The sequence below is a fragment of the Mastomys coucha genome, unplaced genomic scaffold (assembly GCF_008632895.1).
Source record: "Mastomys coucha isolate ucsf_1 unplaced genomic scaffold, UCSF_Mcou_1 pScaffold6, whole genome shotgun sequence".
Lineage (NCBI taxonomy): Eukaryota > Metazoa > Chordata > Mammalia > Rodentia > Muridae > Mastomys > Mastomys coucha.
In genome coordinates, this window is record NW_022196912.1 from 88,103,763 (window position 1) to 88,123,383 (window position 19,621).

General features: G+C 39.0%; 1 protein-coding gene across 1 annotated transcript in view; it reads left to right on the plus strand.

The window, feature by feature from the left end:
• Positions 1–1,481: 1,481 nt before the first annotated feature.
• The window catches only part of Mnat1 (MNAT1 component of CDK activating kinase), a 154,787-nt gene continuing 136,647 nt past the window's right edge, over positions 1,482–19,621 (plus strand). The window contains exon 1 of the mRNA XM_031357238.1: positions 1,482–1,715. Coding sequence (XP_031213098.1) covers positions 1,627–1,715 — 89 coding nt within the window. The 5' untranslated portion in view covers positions 1,482–1,626. The remainder of the gene's footprint in view (positions 1,716–19,621) is intronic.

Here is a 19,621-nt window from a genome sequence, read left to right on the forward strand (position 1 = left end):
GTCAAGTCTTGAGCCATCATGGCCTGCTTCCTCTGGAATATGATATGTTTGTCATGTTTCCCCTCCATAACATATGGAAACCCTAACTAGGGATGTCTGCTATGTCCAGTTTTTAAGAGGAGGTGGGGTTGTTTCCTTTATGTTTTTATTGAAGGGAGAAAGTTCTGTAGTGAGGTTAAAATGACTGAGAATGGATACAGCTGGTATTCAAGTCATGGGATAATTTGGAAAAACTTGATTGAGACTTGTATGGTGCCTCACACTTGGGATCTCAGCACACTGGATACTGAGACAGGAGGACTGCTATGAGTTAGAGGTCAGCCTGGACTACACAGTGAGTTCCAGGAACAAAAACAAAAACCAAGCCATAAAACAGGAGTGATCACATAGTCCATTACATATTATATCACCAACATCACTAGCTGAGGAACTCTCGGCATCTGATAACATCCAGGAAAGAAAGGCTCACTTTTCTTATATGGACTAATCATTATCTATATGCCAGGGTAGGCTCCAAACCTAAGAGTAGTTGGCCAATACCAAAAGACCTGGATGGCAGGGGGACATAAAGAGAGAGACAATAGAGAGGGAAAGAGAAGAGAGAGAGACAGAGAGAGGAAGAGAGAGGAGAGAGAGACAGAGAGAGAAAGAGAGAAGAGAGAGACACACACACAGAGACAGAGACAGAGAGGAGAAAGAGAGAGAGACAAAGAGAGAGACAGAGACAGAGTGAGAGAGAACATGATGCTGGGTGGGTAGGAAGGGAGTAGCTAAGGGTGGACCTAGTGGTCATGGAAGAGAGTTGAATATGATCAAAATAAATTGTGTGGAATTCTCAAGTAAGCAATAAAATAATATTAAAACAAAACATGAAACAGGACTGGTGATATGGCATAGCAAGTAAAGGCACCTGTCACCAAGCCTGATGATCTGAGGACTCACACAATAGACATAGAGAACTAACTCCTGTAAGTTGTCCTCTGGCCAGCACATGCATGCTGTGGCACATGAGCATGCACACACAAAATACTTAGGATAAAAATATTAAGAAACAAACCACGACTCACACAAGCAAGCAACCCAAGCCAAAACAAACTGTCTACAAGTTTACTTCTGACAGAATTTTAGTGAGATGGAGGAAATTACAAAAATGTCCACATTTCACTGTTATTTGATAGCCATTTTATGAATTTATTTAGTCTTCTCTAAGTCTTTGTTGAGTATCAATAAATCCTTATTTCAGAGATTACCAGTATAAATCTTTGAAATCTTTGAAATCATGTGGATCCAAACAGAACAAGAATTTATCTTCCCAACATGATATGGTTCCTTGTAAAATGTAATTAGGCAAGAGGTGTATAATTTAAAAGAATCCGTCCTCGCATTCCAAGATACCGAGCTGCTTCACCTACTCTTATGATGGAACTGTAGCGGCTGGAACGGAGAACTCGCTTCCGGAACGTTTGTGTTGCAGCGCCTGACTTCCAGCCGGTGCTCTTTCGCAGAGGACCATTCCGGCCAAGTGCCTGTTGGTAGGAACCTAGTTGACGTCTGGTCTGGGGGTTCTTGTAGGTGGCAGTGGCTGAAGCCGTCGTTGGGGGAAAGACCCAAACCTAAGGAGACGCCATGGACGACCAGGGCTGTCCCAGGTGTAAGACCACCAAATACCGGAATCCTTCTTTGAAGCTGATGGTGAACGTGTGCGGACATACTTTGTGAGTCTGGCGACCGTGGATTCCTGGGGTGGGAGGACAGCCCTGAGAGATGCTAGGAGGCTGCTCGGGAGAGGGGGCGGGGGATAAAGGGTGTGGTTAAACAGTGGAGGAGGTGGGGAATGCAAAAAGAGAGCCGACCTTTTAAAAGTTTGTAGCCGCTGGCCCCTAGCTTCTCTGGCCTACTTTGAAACTGGAGTTTTGATTGTGGCAAGCAGAAGTTTGGCAGGTTGACCCTCACCTACCTTTCCAGCCAGTGAGAATCTCGAATGTTTCCAGCCATGTGTTGTTAGCTAGACTCCAGACAGACGTCTGGCTGAAAGCGTTGGGGATTGGAATCTTTAATTTCTTAAGAAAAAAAAAGTTTTTGTTTTTGTTTTTGTTTTTTGTTTTTTATTGAAAAGAGAACTAAAAGCTTACTTTGGGTGTATACTGTTACTATTGATCGAGTGAACTAGTTGGAAGGCTTTCTGTGTCCTGATGAATTATGTTAGACTTAAATCATGTAAAGGAAGAAAATACAGACTCTAGGCAGTTATTTTGTAGATAGGTAGTGGTTGGCTTTTATTGAGTGCACATTCTGTTCCAGGCGCTCTAGTGTCTTATCGTGAGACATCTCATGATAAGTTTATGCAGCTATCATTCCTTCACCACCGGAAATGATCCTGAGAGTCTCAGGATTGTGAGTTTTAAGAGTATGGATCCCAGGAAGCGGCTCTAGGAAGTAAATGCATTTTGGCTGCTCAGTTGTGAAGGAGGGAGAGTGATTTTGTGTATTTTGAAGAATAAATGCAGAGTTTTGGCCAAAGTGTTTATCAGTTTTTTATGGTGAAGTGGTTTAAGAAAAAGGTAGTCTGAGACTAAAGGTATTATAAAGTTGTGAGCACAATATTCCTATAGTTCCAATCTCCCTCCAGAAGGTAAAGTAAATTACAATGTGGTAGACAAGGTCTTCAGGCATAAATTGCACAATGAACTGTATATATAATTGTCATAATGGGATTATTAATTTCCTTAATTGGTCTCTTTTCCTAATTAACTTTTATTTTGCTTTAGACAGTGTAACCGTGACCGAATGGTTTAAGATTAAAAATCCAGTAAAGGTAGTCAACTGGAATGCATGAACAATAGCAGTGAGGGAATACTGTTGCTATATAACTAGATACTTGTTAAGACTGGACCTCAAGTGTTAGTCCAGGCTGGCCTTGAACTTTAGATTCTTCTCTGCCTAAAAGTGTTGGAATCTCAGGTATGTACTACTATAACTAGCAGACTGTTAGGTTTTTAGAGAAGTTTTACCCAATTTCCATGTCACTTTTTTTTAGCTCTGAAAAAAAATATACACAATGTATTGAGATCATATTCATCCTTCATCCCCACTCTATCTTCCTTCCATTCCCTTTGAACTTCATCCCAAATTCTCCATCAGTGGCTGCACCATTGAAAAATCCTCTCCCCCCCGACCCACTGGGTACCCTCTTTGTCTGTGTTTGAATATTGAAGGGCAGATGTCTATTCTGTGGTGTGCACTCCATGGCTGTTTCATGATACTTCCTCTCATCTCTGGCTTTTAACATTCTTTTTTCTAATCCCCTAGGCCTCCCCACCCCGTGTGTGTGTGTGTGTGTGTGTGTGTGTGTGTGTGTGTGTGTGTGTGCCTGTCTGTCTGTCTGTCTGTCTGTTTATGATATAGCTGTTCCATTTCTTTTCTTTTGTACTGGATTATTGTAGTGATGGAGTTGTCCTGCCTAAGGGTCTGAATTTTTTGCTTACTGAATAGTCTCTGGCTTTTTCTTCTGTGTTTCTCTGTCCTCTGAGTTAAATCAAAATGATTAGGTGTATTGAATTTTATCATATTTACATTTCATTAATATATTTGTTGATGAGAATAATTACTAAGTGGTATTTGTTTATTTTAAGTAATATATAGTAATGTGCAAATTAGGAAACAGCACCCTGTTTGGGCAGAAAAATTTGGAGAAGGCACTTATCCTTGGGGGTTGCTTGAAAACGTGTGGGTATCCTCCATGAGTTTCTCTCTGGTCAAGGAGTAGGCTGCATCATGAACTTCAGCCACACAAGCTTCCCCACACTTGCTCTCTTTCTATTTAGTAAAACAAAACTGATGTGCCTTTTAAAAACTTGTTTATTTTATGTGTATTGGTGTTTGCATGTGTGCCACCAGAGGCTAGAAGAGGACACTGGATCCCCTGGGACTGTGGTTACAGATGGTTGTGAGTTGCTTGTGAATGGTAGGAATTGAACTGGAATCCTCTAGAACAGTTATCACTGGCTTTTTTTTTTTTTTTTTTGACAATGATTTGATACATACTCTAGGTTGACCTGGGACATGTCTTGTGGCCTAGGCAAATCTTGAAGTTTTGATATTCCTGCCTTAGTTTGAGTTCTGGGATTTAGGTATTTACCACCATTCTAATTGTGTGTGTGTGTGTGTGTGTGTGTGTGTGTGTGTGTGCACATGTACATGGAGGCCAAAGGAGGATGCTCTGTGTCCTACTACTGTATTACTTTCAGCATTATTCCTTTGAGACAGAGTTTCTGGCTAAACTTGGCACTAGCATCTGTTTCTCACAGTCCTGGGGTTACTGGCGTTTGAGGCCATGCGCAGCTTTCCCTGTGGGTACAACTATCTGAGCTCAGGTCTTTCTGCTTGCACAGCAAGTGTTCTCTCCCACTGAACCATCTCTCCAGATCCCCACGCCACACTTTCTTTCGTTTTTTCTTCTTTTTGAGACAGACTTTTGCTTTGTAACTCGAGTTGGCCTTGAACTAGCTAGGTACCTAGGCTAGCGGGGAGGGAGCTGTGGTGTCAGAGCGTTTTGTAGGGTTTTTGTCTTTATTGACACCTTCTAGTACTTCTTTTCTATGAAGTTTTATTATCAAATTTGTGCTCTAACATTCAAACAGATAACAGGAAATTGTATGTTAAACTTTAAGGATTATTCATTAAGATGCAAACTTTATTCTGTAAGAGCCAGAAATGCTAGCATATTAATTGCCTAGCTCTTTATAAGTATAAACAGAAACAGAATTAGTTTTCTTATAATTTTTTTTCTCTTTTTTTGGTTTTTTGAAACAAGGTTTCTCTGTTCTGGAATTCACTCTGTAGACCAGGCTGGCCTCAAACTCAGAAATCTGCCTGCCTCTGCCTCCCAATTCTTATAACTTTTTAAAAAGAGGGCATAAATATTATAATAGCTCTCTTGACTCTTAATCCTAGATTGGCCATTTAATATGTAAATTTAGTGAAAATTTGTCATTCGCTATGAGGGATTACTTGAGGGAGAGTTCAGGTAAATTTAAGAATTAATTTACTCTCACCTATGAAAAGATATTGCCAGTATTCTAAGTGAAACACTAATTTTTTGGACCATACAATGAACTGTATGGTCAACTTGATTTTAATCCCTGGGACCTATTTAGTGGGAGGAGAAAACCCAGCTCCTGCAAGTTGTCCTCAGATCTCAGAGACACACTCTCTTTCTCCAACTAAGTAAACAAATATAATAAAATACGGTTTTAGGAGTCTGCCAATTTGCTTCCTAATTTACTTAGCAAATAGAACCTAGGATGGTATATGGAATGAGAATAATTTAATGAGAATTAAACCTGGATACAGTAACAGTTTGGTTCAAGTTTTAAATGTGTTAAGTCTACTTTCAAAGACAAAAAAGCAAGGCTCAACAGTAATTTATTAGTTATTGATCTTTAGTAATTGATATTTTTGCAATTTTTCTTGTATACTCGATAACATTTCCAAGTCGTTGATTCCCAGACTTGCCTTCTACCAAAGAATCATCTGAGATGTCTATTTAAAATACAAACTTCAGGGCCCTATTAATAATTTTATTTGGGTTGGGGTAAGACTTTATCTTATCCCCATATCTTATCCTTATTAGTACTATGTATTACTTATCTAGGTGAACTTTGTGGCAGACATGGTATTTGCCCTCCTCCACTTATATCTAGCTCTTTTGCATGACTCAAAGGAAATTAGTTTGTATTTTTACAAGGAAGAAAAGGAGAATCTAGTTATATAATTTGTAATCGAGGAATGAAAGTGGTTTTATGTTATTCTTTTAAATAATCTACTTATTAAAAAGAACTATTTGTTAAAAAATAAATAAATAAATAAGGAACAGAAACTTGCCAGGTGTGGTACACACCTTTAACCCTAGCACTTGGAGATCTCTATGAATTTTTTTTTTTTTTTTTTTTGCATACAGGATCTCTCTGTGTAGTCTTGGCTATACTGGCCTTGAATTCACAGAGATCCACTTATCTCTGTGTCTCAAGTGCTGGGATTAAAAGCATGTGCCACCATACATGGTCTGATCTGATCTCTGTAAATTTTGAGGCTTGGTCTATCTGGAGAGTTCTGGACCAACCAGGACTAAATAGTGAGACCCAAGGAGGAGGAGGAAGAGGAGAAGGAAGAAGAGAAGGGGAGGATGGGGAAAGGGGAAGAAGGAAGAAGGGAAGGGGAGAAGGGAGAGGAGGAGGAAGACAAGGGGAAGAAGGGGAGGAACAGGGAAGAAGAGGAAGAAGAGGAGGAGGAAGAGGAGGAGAAGGAGAGAAGGAGGAATCAAAAGCGTGAAATCTGCAACAAGGGCCTTTGGTTAGTAGATACATCTTAAACTGATAAAAGATAGCATCAAGGGAACAAAATATTTGGTTGGCTTCAAATGCATAAATGATGTATATAGCTTAGCATTGAGGAGGAAAGAGCCTCTTAGAAAAGTATGACCTGGTTCTCAGGCTTCGTCGGGAGATGTGTACAGAGGTACAGGCTATAAAGTGCTGTTTACTTTATTAACAGGATTGAGAGGAAGTTGGAAGACATGCTAACTAGAAATTGGAAGGCTCTTATCAATCTTGCTTATATTCCATACCCACCCTTTTTGTTTGACCTACAGGGAAGAGACAGTTCATGCCAGTCTTTTTGTGTATGCATTTGTTAGAAATTATTCAATTAAATTTTAATCATGTTTGCTAAGTAAAATTCTACAAAGGTTGCATTTTGTACTTTTCTATTTATTAAATGAAAATACTATTATCAAAATAAGTTTCATCTACTTAGAACAATGCTCTCTTTATATTTTATTTTTCAGGATGCTTATTTAAACAAAAGAAAGACTGCTAAAACTTTAAATATTCAGTCATGATTTTGTGGCCCATTACTGCATTTTGCTACATCTTTATCTTTAGCCTATGATACATAGACAGTGTCTGTACTTACTTTATAATTGTTATTAGATGACAGGAAGGCTAAGTGAATTTTATTACTTATGGGAGGAGATAATTGCAGTACCTTCTTGTATTTCATTTTCATGTTGTCTATTAGGAGATGAAATTTGTGTACATGTATTATATATGCACAAATGTATATATGATTTCTCTACAAATAGAAAAGAAAATGGGAAGTTTAATGAACCTCAGTAGAAATGCTTTGGAGTGTTAGGTTTTTTTTTTATTTATTTAAATAAGTTGAAACATAAAAAAAGAAGAATTTCGAGATGAAGGCAAATGGTTATATACCCCCTTTTTTGAATACAAATATGATAGTGGCTATATCATTGAAAATTAATGAGGGCTCCATCAATATGGTGCAGTTTCTCTGCATCATGGATTCATATATATTTAATGAGCCTGCTATTCTAATTCCAGGTAACTGAAGCAAACTGCATCTGACACTAACTCTGATTTACTTGTAAACAACTCATTCCATTAAATTATAAAGGTCTTGAAATCTACCAGTATTAAGTATAGCTTCTTCCTAAATAAAATCGTACAGTGTTTATTTTCTTGCCATAACTAAGTTGTTTTTAAACAAACAAGGCTCAAGTTTTAGTGTTGTTTCAGATGCTGCCAAAAATGTCATTATTAATTGATATTTTAAAAATGATTAATGGGGCTGGGGAGATGGCTTAGTGGTTAAGAGCACTCTCTGCTCTTCCAGAGGACCTGGGTTCAATTCCCAGTGCCCACATGACAGCTGACAACTGTTTGTAACTTCAGTTCTAGGGGACACAACACCCCCACAGAGACATGCATGTAGGCAAAACACTGATTCACATAAAGTAAAAAGTTAAAAAAAAATTTAAAAAACCCAATGATTATGGTGTTAATAAATTCAGATTCCTTATCTGTATTTACTTTTTGCCCAGTTAATAGCAAAGGGAGATGTCTGCCTTTGACACTGATAAGCTATGTGTATGTGTATATATGTATATATATATGTATATATATGATGGTTTTATGTCTATGTATATATGTAGTATGTGCATACATGTGTGTGATTACTGTGCACACATGGAAACCCAAGGAAGATGTCAAATGTCTTACTTTATCACATTCTACCTTGTGCCCTTGAGACAGAGTCACTGAACCAAAAGCAAGGCCTGGTTAGTAAGTCCCAGTAATCTCTTGCATTTTACCCACAGGCTTAAGAGGGCATGTAGCCACACCCAACTTTTTACATGGGTGCTAGAAGTTTGACCAGGTCCTTATTCTTGTGTAGTAACTGCTCTTACCTGCTGAGCCATCTTCTTTTAAAGATTTAAAATATATGCTGAAATAGATGTTTCTTTCTGTATTATTCAGATTATGAATGTTCATATTTCAGGCACTCATTAATGTTTAATTCTTTTTTGGGAGTTAATTGCAAAAGGAGATCTATATACTGTGCTGCTATTAAATGCAAACTTATACACTTCATAGTAGGAATCCTGTGGATGATAACAACCATGAGTGGGGTAAATTTAGTGCTTCTACCCTTTCCTTGGAAAATACATTGTGTTTCTTTCTTGTTTCATGTGTTTTAGATTTATTTGAAAAGAGAATGGAAACTAAAACATATATTATGTGAGGAAGTTAGTGTGTAATAAACTAGAAATCATTGAAAACATGTGGCCCAAGAGGATTGATTACTGTATTATTCATAAAAGAGTCCCAAGAATAGATAAGCTCCAGAGGTTTTGTTTTCCTTCTAGGCATTGAAGTCCGGGTCTGGGTATGCTAAGCACCTGTTGTACTGTAAATGTATCCACACTCAAGCTTGTTTCTCTTACAAGGTATTTGGCATGTTGAACCTGACACATGGTAGCTAGTGTTCTTTGGGAGCATAATATACTATGTATTGTGATTATTATTTGGAGTGGTGCTGTCAGTCTTAAGTGTTATAAAATGTTTGATGTTTGCAGTAATAGAACTTTCAAATACACTGAGGATTATTGGTTATCAGGTACAGGTAGCACTTTCTGTGCCTGAATATTTTTGTATATGTGTGAGTATAAAAGATGCATTTCCTCCTTCCTTTCCGTCCCTTCTTCTTTCTCCCTTTCCTTCCCTTCCTTTTTTCATTCCTTGCTTGCTTCTTTCCTCTCCTCTCCTCTCCTCTCCTCTCCTCTCCTCTCCTCTCCTCTCCTCTCCTCTCCTCTTCTCTCCTCTCCTCTCCTCCCTTCCCCTCCACCCCCCTCCACGTGACATATTTGTAGCCTGAGCTGGCCTGGGATTCACTACGTCTTGAATATGAAGTTGTTCTGGCTCAGCCCCTTGAGTGCACTACCACACTTGGATTTTCTTTTCCTTCTTAGGGGATGGGGAACAAACCTGGATCCACTCCATCAACCCCATATTCCTTCTTCCATTCTCTTCCTCTTCCCTTCCTTCTTCTTTTCTCCCTCTTCTCTTTCCCTCTTTTCCTTCACTTTTCCTTCCTCCCTCCCTCTCCCCCTCCCCCTTCCTCCTTCCCTCCCTCCTTCCCTCTTCCTCTCCTTTTCTTCAGCAGGTTCTTGCTGTGTAGTCTCAGTCTGGAACTTGTTATCATTTCACTTCACTTTTGTAAGTGTTGAGGTTACAGATCTGCATCACAGCACCTGCCTGTAGTAGAAGATATTTTTAGAAATGGGGGTGTATATTTATAGTTTTGGTAATGCTACCATATTTTTCCTTTTCTCAATTTTACTAAAATATAATTAAAAACACATATTTGAAGTACGTAGCTTTATTAGTTTTGAAATATTCATACACTTAAGAAACCATTATCATGCCGGGCAGTGCTGGCGCACGCCTTTAATCCCAGCCCTTGGGAGGCAGAGACAGGCAGATTTCTGAGTTCCAGGCCAGCCTGGTCTACAGAGTGAGTTCCAGGACAGCCAGAGCTACACAGAGAAACCCTGTCTTGGAAAAACCAAAAAAAAAAAAAAAAAAAAAAAAAAAAAGAAAAAAAAAGAAACCATTATATTATTTTATCATCTGATAAAATTTTCTGTATCTAGCTGGGTGTGGTGGTGCATGCCTTTAATCCCAGCAACTTGTAGGTAGAGGCAAGTGGTGAGTTCAAGACCAGACTGGTCTGCATAGCTCTGGGCCAGTCAGAGCCATGTAGTGAGAATCTATCCTAAAAAAACAAAAAAGAGGACTGGAGAGATGGCTCAGCGGTTAAGAGCACTGACTGCTCTTCCGAAGGTCCTGAGTTCAGATCCTAGCAACCAATGGTGGCTCACAACCATCCGTAATGAGGTCTGACTCCCTCTTCTGGTGTGTCTGAGGACAACTACAGTGTACTTACATATAATAATAAAGAGATCTCTTAAAAAAAAAAAAGAAAAAGAAAAAGAAAAAAATACTATATCCATTTTGTCTGCATTCTTCCCTCCACCCCCATCCCTAGGTAACAATTGGTTTGTTTTCTTCCATAATAAATTATGACCCTATGTAAATACAGTAAGAGCAAACCAAAGCCTGAACTCTTTGTGTGTGTTGCTTTGTGTAGCAGCAGCTGGTTCCTCTGTACTGCAGACTGGCATTTCATCACACACCACATTATGTACCATACTTCATTTGTTCATTTGCCAGCTGATGGATGCTTGACATGTTTCTGATTGTCTATGTCAAGGGTTTCTCAGATTTTTTTTTAAAAGAAGCTTTTGTGTTGTTTTTTTGTTTGTTTGTTTGTTTTTTGTTTTTTTTTCCTCTTGGGTGAGTACTTAGGAAACTGACTAGGTTATGTAGCATACATGTTTAATTTTTAAAAATTTTATAGTTTTGGAATTTTTTGTGATGTCTTATAACTTAAGTTTTACATATCTTGTAAGGCTAAAAGATTTTCTCTTCTGCAAGAATATCTAGTTGACCTAGCACCATCTATTGAAAATGACTCTTGTTTTCCCATTAGTTTGCTTAAATATTTTAAAAAGCAGTTAACAGTGCAGTGTGGTGCTACAAGCCTGGAATCCCAGCTCTAGGAAGACAGGCAGTAGGATCATAAGTTCCAGGACAGGTAGCCTAGGCTATACAGTGAGTCTCAGGCCAGCCTGGGCTATATACTTAAGGAGAATCTTTTTCAGAAAGAACCAAATTAAAGAGAAAAACAATTAGTCAAATGTGGGTGTGTTTCTGAGTCCAGTTTATGTGCAACTTTGCACAGTATTCACAAAGTACGCTAATTACCAAAATGCTGTAATAAATTTTGCAATCAGGCACTGTGATTCCTTTATTTATGTCTTTTATTACAAATGTTTCTTTGATTATTCTATGCCCTTAGAATTTGCACATAAATTTTGAACCATTTGGTAACTTAAAAAAAGCTTGCTAGACTATTGATTGCGATTGCATTGAATTTGGGGAGTTGCCATTTAAAAATGACTGGATGTACTAATGTGTGAGCGTGGTAATATCTTCTCTATTATTTAGGTCTTTACTTTCAGATAGCAATAGTCGGTAGTTTTAATGTAGCTGTGTTAGCTAGCCTTTATTACATTTTCCCCTAAGTATCTGTTGGTTCTACTACTTTTTCTTTTTTACTTTCTAGATATTTGCTACTAATATAAGAATTCAGCTTTTCTATACTAATTTTATATACTGCAGTCTTGCTAAAGTTCATTCTGGCAGTTGGCTTGTAGATTTACTTAGGATTTTCAGTATAAAGCAATCATACTATCTTAAATATGACAGGTTTTTGTTGTCCATTTCAAAGTGTATTTACTTAGGACTTTTTGGGGGAGATGGGGGTTGAGATAGGGTTTTGTATCCTAGGCTGGCCTCAGATTTTCTGTGCTGTTGAGGATAATATTGAATTTTTGATTCTCTTGCCTCCATCTTCCATGATTGGGATTGCAGGTGTGTGCTACCATGCAGGCCATTGTTTACTATTAATGCAAACTACAACCTCTAGCCTAGTGCTGAATATGAGTGGTAAAAACGGGCATTTCCTTGTTCCTTATCTTTGGAGTAGGGATGAAATGAATCTTTTACCATTTAGTATGATGTTAGTTGCAGCTGCCTTCATATTTGCTTGTGTGATCTTAGCAGGCCTGGGAAGATCTGCATATGCTTTCTCTTGCTGAGTGCTGGCTTCATGGTAGAACTGCGTCCCACAGGCTCAGTCCCCAACATGGAAACAACTGTCTTTAAATTTTTCATATATTTATTTTATGTGCATAAATGTTTTGCCTGCATATGTATGCACCATGTGCATGCGTATAGATGGTTGTGAGCTAACATGTGTTAGGAGCTGAATCTGTGCCCTATGAAAGAACAGCAAGTGCTTTTTATGGCTCAGACATCTTTCCAGCCCTGAAACTCTGTTTTAAAAATCTACTCTTGCCAGGCAGTGGTGGTGCATGCTTTTAATCCTAGCACTTGGGAGGAAAAGGAAGGTGGATTTCTGAATTCGAGGCCAGCCTGGTCTACAGAGTGAGTTCCAGGACAGCCAGGGCTACACAGAGAAACCCTGTCTCGAAAAACCAAAAAAAAAAAAAAAAAAAAATCTACTCTTGAGCTGAACAGTGGTGGTGCATGCCTTTAATCCCAGCACTCAGGAGGCAGAGGCAGTCAGATCTCTGTGAGTTCAGTTTAAGCCTGGTCTACAGAGCAAATTCCAGGATAGTCAGGGCTACACAGAGAAACCCTGTCTTGGAAAAACAAAAAGAAAAAATAACGTGGAAAATAATTTAGGAAGACACTTGAAGTATCTTCTGGCCTCCACACATATATATACATAAATGAACACTTGCATATATACAGGGAAATAGCTCATCTCTGTTCAGTATCCCTTTAAACAGAGAGAGAGAGAGAGAGAAAGAGAGAAAGAGAGAGAGAGAGAGAGAGAGAAAGAGAGAGAGAGAGAGAGAGAGAGAGAGAGAGAGAATATGTTGAAGACAGAGAAAAAGTTATATTCAAAAAGCTTAAAATAGAATTTCTTTAGTTTGGAATATGCTATAGTTGCCTCAGAAAGTTTCTGCTTGGTAATTTCTCATGCTTTTGGAACATACTATGTTGTATATGAAATTGTGAACTTTTACAGCATATAACTCAAAAAGGGAATTTCCCCTGTTACTAAAGAGATTGGATCTTCAGAAATTATACCCAAGGTTTCTTTAAATTATATTCTTAGATTTCAGAGTGTCTTAGATTGTTTACCAATAGGGCCCGTGGCTCTGTATACTCCAGGACTTACTCAGAGAATCTTCACTGACAATGTCTTGCCTTCTTCTGATTGGCTACACATGGACAAAATGACATCCCCCTGGAGGATTGATTATGCATTGATCAAGACTGGGTTTACAGTGTTACCTTAGGACCAGGCACAATGTGTTCTCACCCATGGAGTTGCTATCACCCTGGGAGAGGCACATTACAGGCACAGAACCTTACTGGTTTTGAGTTTTTCTAGTTCTTGAGAAAGAGGACAGAATAACCCAGGCTAGAGGCTGCCTTGTTTTATTTCATTGTCCTCTTAGGCTGCGAAGACTACACAGAACTGTGGCTGGACTAGAAGTCTGGTTGATCAGGACATCTTAAAAAATAAAAAAGGGGAGGTGTGCTGAGTGAGTGTATTCCTTTATGAATGAGCATTATGAATGAGTATTCATGATAAGGGCACAGCCTTGTCAAGGATCAGCCTCCATTTTGTTCTCCAGACTGAGGCCTGATCCTGCTGCCCAGAGACTTCATGCTGAGAGTAGCTAACCCTCTGGGCTCAGTTTCCGGACTGACAGTCCCTTTCTATCAGAGCTCACCACCCACACTACCCCAGCTTTTCTCTAGATGTGTCTGTCTTCTTATTTGCCCAAGTCAGATCAGCCCCCAAGCCCTGTGGGCGACTTCAGTGCATGCCTGTAATCCAGCACTTGACAGACTGAGGCAGGAAGACTTTGAAGACCTGTCATGGTCTGGATGCTACTGCTAAGCCTGATGACTGTGATTTCTGGAACCCACTTGTTGGAAGAAAGTGAGCCTCAAGTTGTCCTATTATATTCACAGGTGCTGACACACACACACACACACACACACACACATACAGTACACACATCATACACAGACACACACAGAGTATACACATACATATACACATGTACTCATGCATGCATGTTCACCAAATGAACATGAACACATATACACACACATGCACACATGCACTCATGCATGCGTGTTTATACTAAATGAGTGTAGGGGCTATATAAATAGCTCTGTGGTTAAGAGTACCTGCCGCTCTCACAGAGCACCCAAGTTTAGTTCCTAGCACCTGTTAGGGTGCCTCACAACTGCCTGTAACTACCTCCGGGGAGTCTGAAGTCCTCTCACCTTAGGCCTTTACACTCAGGTGTATATACCCTACACAGATACATGCACATAATTAAGAATAAAAATACATTTTTAAAAATGTAAAAAAAAAATGTTAACAGGCTGGCCAGAGCTATACAGAAAGATCATGCCTGGGAAAAAATGTATATACAATCTTGTACTTTGTATTTGGTGATAATGGTAATGTGTAACTGCAGTGTAAGTAGTTGTCTCTTCAGTTTAGATTTGTCATCTTTTTTTTTTTTTTTTTTTTTTTTTTTTTTTTTTTTTTTTTTTTTTGGTATTCTCTGTGTAGCCCTGGCTGTCTTGAAACTCACTCTGTAGACCAGGCTGGCCTCGAACTCAGAAATCTGCCTGCCTCTGCCTCCCAAGTGCTGGGATTAAAGGCATGTGCCACCACTGCCAGGCAGATTTGTCATCTTTTAAAAATAAACTTCACGTTTTCTTTTTTCTTCTCTCCCTTCTCACTTGAATTTTTGTGTCTGTGTGGTATATACATGTGTGTGTGTATGTGTGTGTGTGTGTGTGTGTGTGTGTGTGTGTGTACATGTTTATGTGTGTGTGTTCATGTGTGTGCAGGTGCCTGTAGAGGCCAGAGGTCAATGATGGGACCTTTCTCTATTACACTCCACCTTATTTTTTGAGTCATGGTCCTAATTTGTTTTTTATTACATTTATGTGGCGGTGAGAGGACAGGTAATGGGTATTACCTTGTGGGTGAATTGAGAAAAGAGAGTGAACTCAAGCTGTGAGGCATGGCAGCAGTGGGTTACCAATTGAGCCATCTCACTGACCTGAGGTTTGTCGTCGTCTTCTTTTATTAAACTAATAAAATTTATTTTAAAATATACAACTCAGTATTGATATTTTTTAAGTCATCAAAGTAATTTATAGTAGTTAAACGCCTCTTATATATACATGTCTTTTGAAGCTAAAAGTAATATGCACTCAATCAGTTTTAAAAATCTATTTGGAACATTAAACATGATATTTATATTTATGAAGTCCTCTATGAAAGGAAATTGTGACAAGTTCCTGATTAGGCACAAAGCAGTCTATCTCCAAGGGAAAATACCCCGAGTAACTGTGGCTTAAGAGAGTGAATTAGGTAGTATTCCTTCTGTTTCTGTTTTGTGGAATAGTTTGAAGAGTATTGGTATTAGGTCTTCTTTGAAGGTCTGATAGAATTCTGCACTAAATACATCTGGTCCTGGGCTATTTTTGGTTGGGAGACTTTTAATGACTTCTTCTATTTCTTTAGGGGTTATGGGACTGTTTAGATGGTTTATCTGATCCTGATTTAACTTTGGTATTTGGTATCTGTCTAGAAAATTGTCCATTTCATCCAGATTTTCCAGTTTTGTTGAATATAGGCTTTTGTAGTAGGATCTGATGATTTTTTTTAATCTCCTCAGTTTCTGTTGTTACATCTCCCTTTTCTGATTTTGTTAATTTGGATACTGTCTCTGTGCCCTCTGGTCAGTCTGGCTAAGGGTTTATCTATCTTGTTGATTTTCTTAAAGAACCATCTCCTGGTTTTGTTGATTCTTTGTATAGTTCTTTTTGTTTCTACTTGGTTGATTTCAGCCCTGAGTTTGATTATTTCCTGCCCTCTACTCCTCTTGGGTGTATTTGCTTTTTTTTTTGTTCTAGAGCATTCAGGTGTGCTGTTAAGCTGCTAGTGTATGCTCTCTCCAGTTTCTTTTTGGAGGCACTCAGAGCCATGAGTTTTCCTCTTAGCACTGCTTTCATTGTGTCCCATACGATTGGGTATGTTGTGCCTTCATTTTCATTAAATTCGAAAGTCTTTAATTCCTTTCTTTATTTCTTCCTTAACCAGGTTATCATTGAGTGGGATGTTGTTCACCTTCCATGTGTATGTGGGCTTTCTGTTGTCTTTGTTGCTATTGAAGACCAGCTTTAGTCTGTGGTGATCTGATAGGATGCAAGGAATTATTTCAGTTTTCTTGTATCTGTTGAGGCATGATTTGTGACCAGTTATATGGTCAGTTTTGGAGAAGGTACCATGAGGTGCTGAGAAGGTATATTCTTTTGTTTTAGGATGAAATGTTCAATAGATATCTGTTAAACCCATTTGGTCCATAACTTCTGTTAGTTCCAATGTGTCTCTGTTTAGTTTGTGTCTCCACGATCTGTCCATTGATGAGAGTGGGGTGTTGAAGTCTCCCACTATTATTGCTTGGGGTGCAATGTGTGCTTTGAGCTTTAGTAAAGTTTCTTTTATGAATGTTGGTGCCCTTGCATTTGAAACATAATATTCAGAATTGAGAGTTCATCTTGGTAGATTTTTCCTTTGATGAGTATGAAGTGTCCTTCCTTATCCTTTTTGATAACTTTTGGTTGAAAGTTGATTTTATTTGCTATTAGAATGGCTACTCCAGTTTGTTTCTTGGGACCATTTGCTTGGAAAATTGTTTTCCAATCTTTTACTCTGAGGTAGTGTTTGTCTTTGTCACTGAGGTACGTTTCCTGTTTGCAGCAAAATGCTGGGCCCTGTTTATCAATCCAGTCTGTTAGTCTATGTCTTTTTATTGGTGAATTAGGTCCATTGATGTTAGTAGATATTGTTGCTTCCTGTTATTTTTGATGTTATTTTTATGTTTGTGTGAGTATCTTCTTTTGGGTTTGTTGAAAAAAGGTTACTTTCTTGCTTTTTCTAGGGTGTAGTTTCCTTCCTTATGTTGGTGTTTTCCGTCTATTATCCTTTGTAGGGCTGGATTTGTGGAGAGATATTGTGTAAATTTGTTTTTATCATGGAATATCTTGGTTTCTCCGTTTATAGTAATTGACAGTTTTGTTGGGTATAGTAGCCTGTGTTGGCATTTGTGTTTTCTTAGGGTCTGTATGACATTTGCCCAGGATCTTCTAGCTTTTGTAGTCTCTGGTGAGAAGTCTGGTATAATTCTGATAGGCCTGCCTTTATATGTTAATTGGCTTTTTTCCCTTACTGCTTTTAATATTCTTTCTTTGTTTTGTAAATTTGGCGTTTTGACTATTATGTGATGGAAGAATTTCTTTTCTGGCCCAGTGTATTTGGAGTTCTGTAGGCTTCTTGTACGTTCTTGGGCATCTCTTTCTTCAGGTTAGGGAAGTTTTCTTCTATAATTTTGTTGAAGATATTTACTGCCCCTTTAAGTTGGGAATCTTCACTCTCTTCTATACCTATTTTCCTTAGGTTTGGTCTCATTGTGTCTTGGTATCCTGGATGTTTTGGGCTAGAAGCTTTTTGCTTTTTGCATTTTCTTTGACTGTTGTATCAATGTTTTCTTTTTCTATTTTTTTTAAAGATTTATTTTATTTTATTTTATGTGTATGAGTACACTGTAGCTGTACAGATGGCCGTGAACCATCATGTGTGTGGCTGCTGGGAATTGAACTCAGGACCTTTGTTGGTCCGTGCTCCAGCCCTGCTCACTCTGGCCCTGCTTGCTCTGGGCCTGCTTGCTCTGGCCCCGCTCGCTTCGGAGTAATTCACTGTAGCTGTCTTCAGACATACCAGAAGAGGGCGTCAGATCTCATTACGGGTGGTTGTGAGCCACCACGTGGTTCCGAACTCAGGACCTTCGGAAGAGCAGTCAGTGCTCTTACCCGCTGAGCCATCTCGCCAGCCCCAGTTTTCTTATTTTTAAAAATGCGATTTATGTGCATATCTCTGTGTGTGTGAATGAGTATATGTGACTGTGTATGTGTGTGCATGTGTGTTGAGGCCAGAGGCACTTTCTTCTGTTACTCACTACCTTATTGTTTGAGACAGTATCTCTCAGTGAATCTGGAGCTCACGATTTGGCTAGATTGACAGGCCATTGACCCCCAGGGATCCTCCTGTTTCCACCTCCTCAGGGCTTTCTATCTTTGTTTGTTTGTTTGTTTTGTTTTTGGCTGGTTTTTCGAGACAGGGTAGCCCTGGCTGTCTTGGAACTCACTCTGTAGACCAGGCTGGCCTCAAACTCAGAAATCTGCCTGCCCCTGCCTCCCAAGTGCTGGGATTAAAGGCATGCACCACCACTGTCCAACATGTCAATGTTTTCTGTGGTATCTTCTGCACCTGAGATTCTCTTTTATCTCTTGTATTCTGTTGGTGATTCTGTTGGTCTATGACTCCTGTTCTCTTTCCTAGGTTTCTATTTCCAGGGTTGTCTCCCTTTGTGATTTCTTTATTGTTTCTATTTCCATTTTTAGATCTTGGATGGTTTTGTTCAATTCCTTCACCTGTTTGGTTGTGTTTTTCTGTAATTCTTTAAGGGATTCTTGTGTTTACTCTTTAAATGCTTCTACCTATTTACCTGTGTTCTCCTGTATTTCTTTAAGGGAGTTATTTATGTCCTTCTTAAAGTCCTCTATCATCATCATGAGATGTAATTTTAGGTCAGAGTCTTGCTTTTCTGGTGTGTTGGGGTATCCAGGGCTCACTGTGGGAAAACTGGGTTCTGATGATGCCAAGTAGCCTTGGTTTGTGTTGCTTATGTTCTTGCCCTTGCCTCTCACCAACTGGTTATCTCTGGTGTTAGCTGGTCTTGTTGTCTTTGACTGTGGCTTGTCCCTCCTGCAAGCCTGTGTGTCTGAACTCCTGGGAGACCAGCTTTCTCTTGGTAGTATTTGGGTATAGAGCACTGTGGCACAAGATCAGTTCTGGGCCCAGGTTTGACTTCTTTAAAACCAAATGTAACTATTTAGTCTGGATCAGAATTTGATTTTAAGGCCAGAACTCATCAGCTCTGAGTTCCCAAGTGACAGTCTTTCAGATTTCACTAAGAGATATTAGGCTATTTGCCTTGCCAGTCTTAAGAAATTGGTATAGTTTTTTACTAGTACAGAAATTGTTGAGAAACAACATAGGGTTCCAAGATACTAGAAATTTCCTGTTTGAGTAGAGGAGTAAGAAGTAATTGCCACATGTGGAAGCATTGGTGTCTGAGACATAGACATAAATACTTGTTTGTCAATGTCATCTAATTCAAGTTGTCTCCCCTTCCCCTCTCTCTTTGCCTATTCCCTTCTCCTCCCCCCTTTTCCCTTTTCCTCTCCTCTCCATTATTCATTTTTTCCCCACCCCACCCCTCCTTTCTTGCTGGCTTAGGATGGGATCCAGTGCCCCATGCATATTAGGCTAGCACTATGTTACTGAATTATGTTTTTAGCTCTCAGTCTCTTATTCTTATTTTGTTATTTTTCAGTGTTTTTGAGATTATTCCAAGCTGTAACAATTTATAAAGTTAATCTCTGCAACTCTTTCCATGGGTATTTGGTTCCCCCTTTTAAGAAGGAATGAAATGTCCACC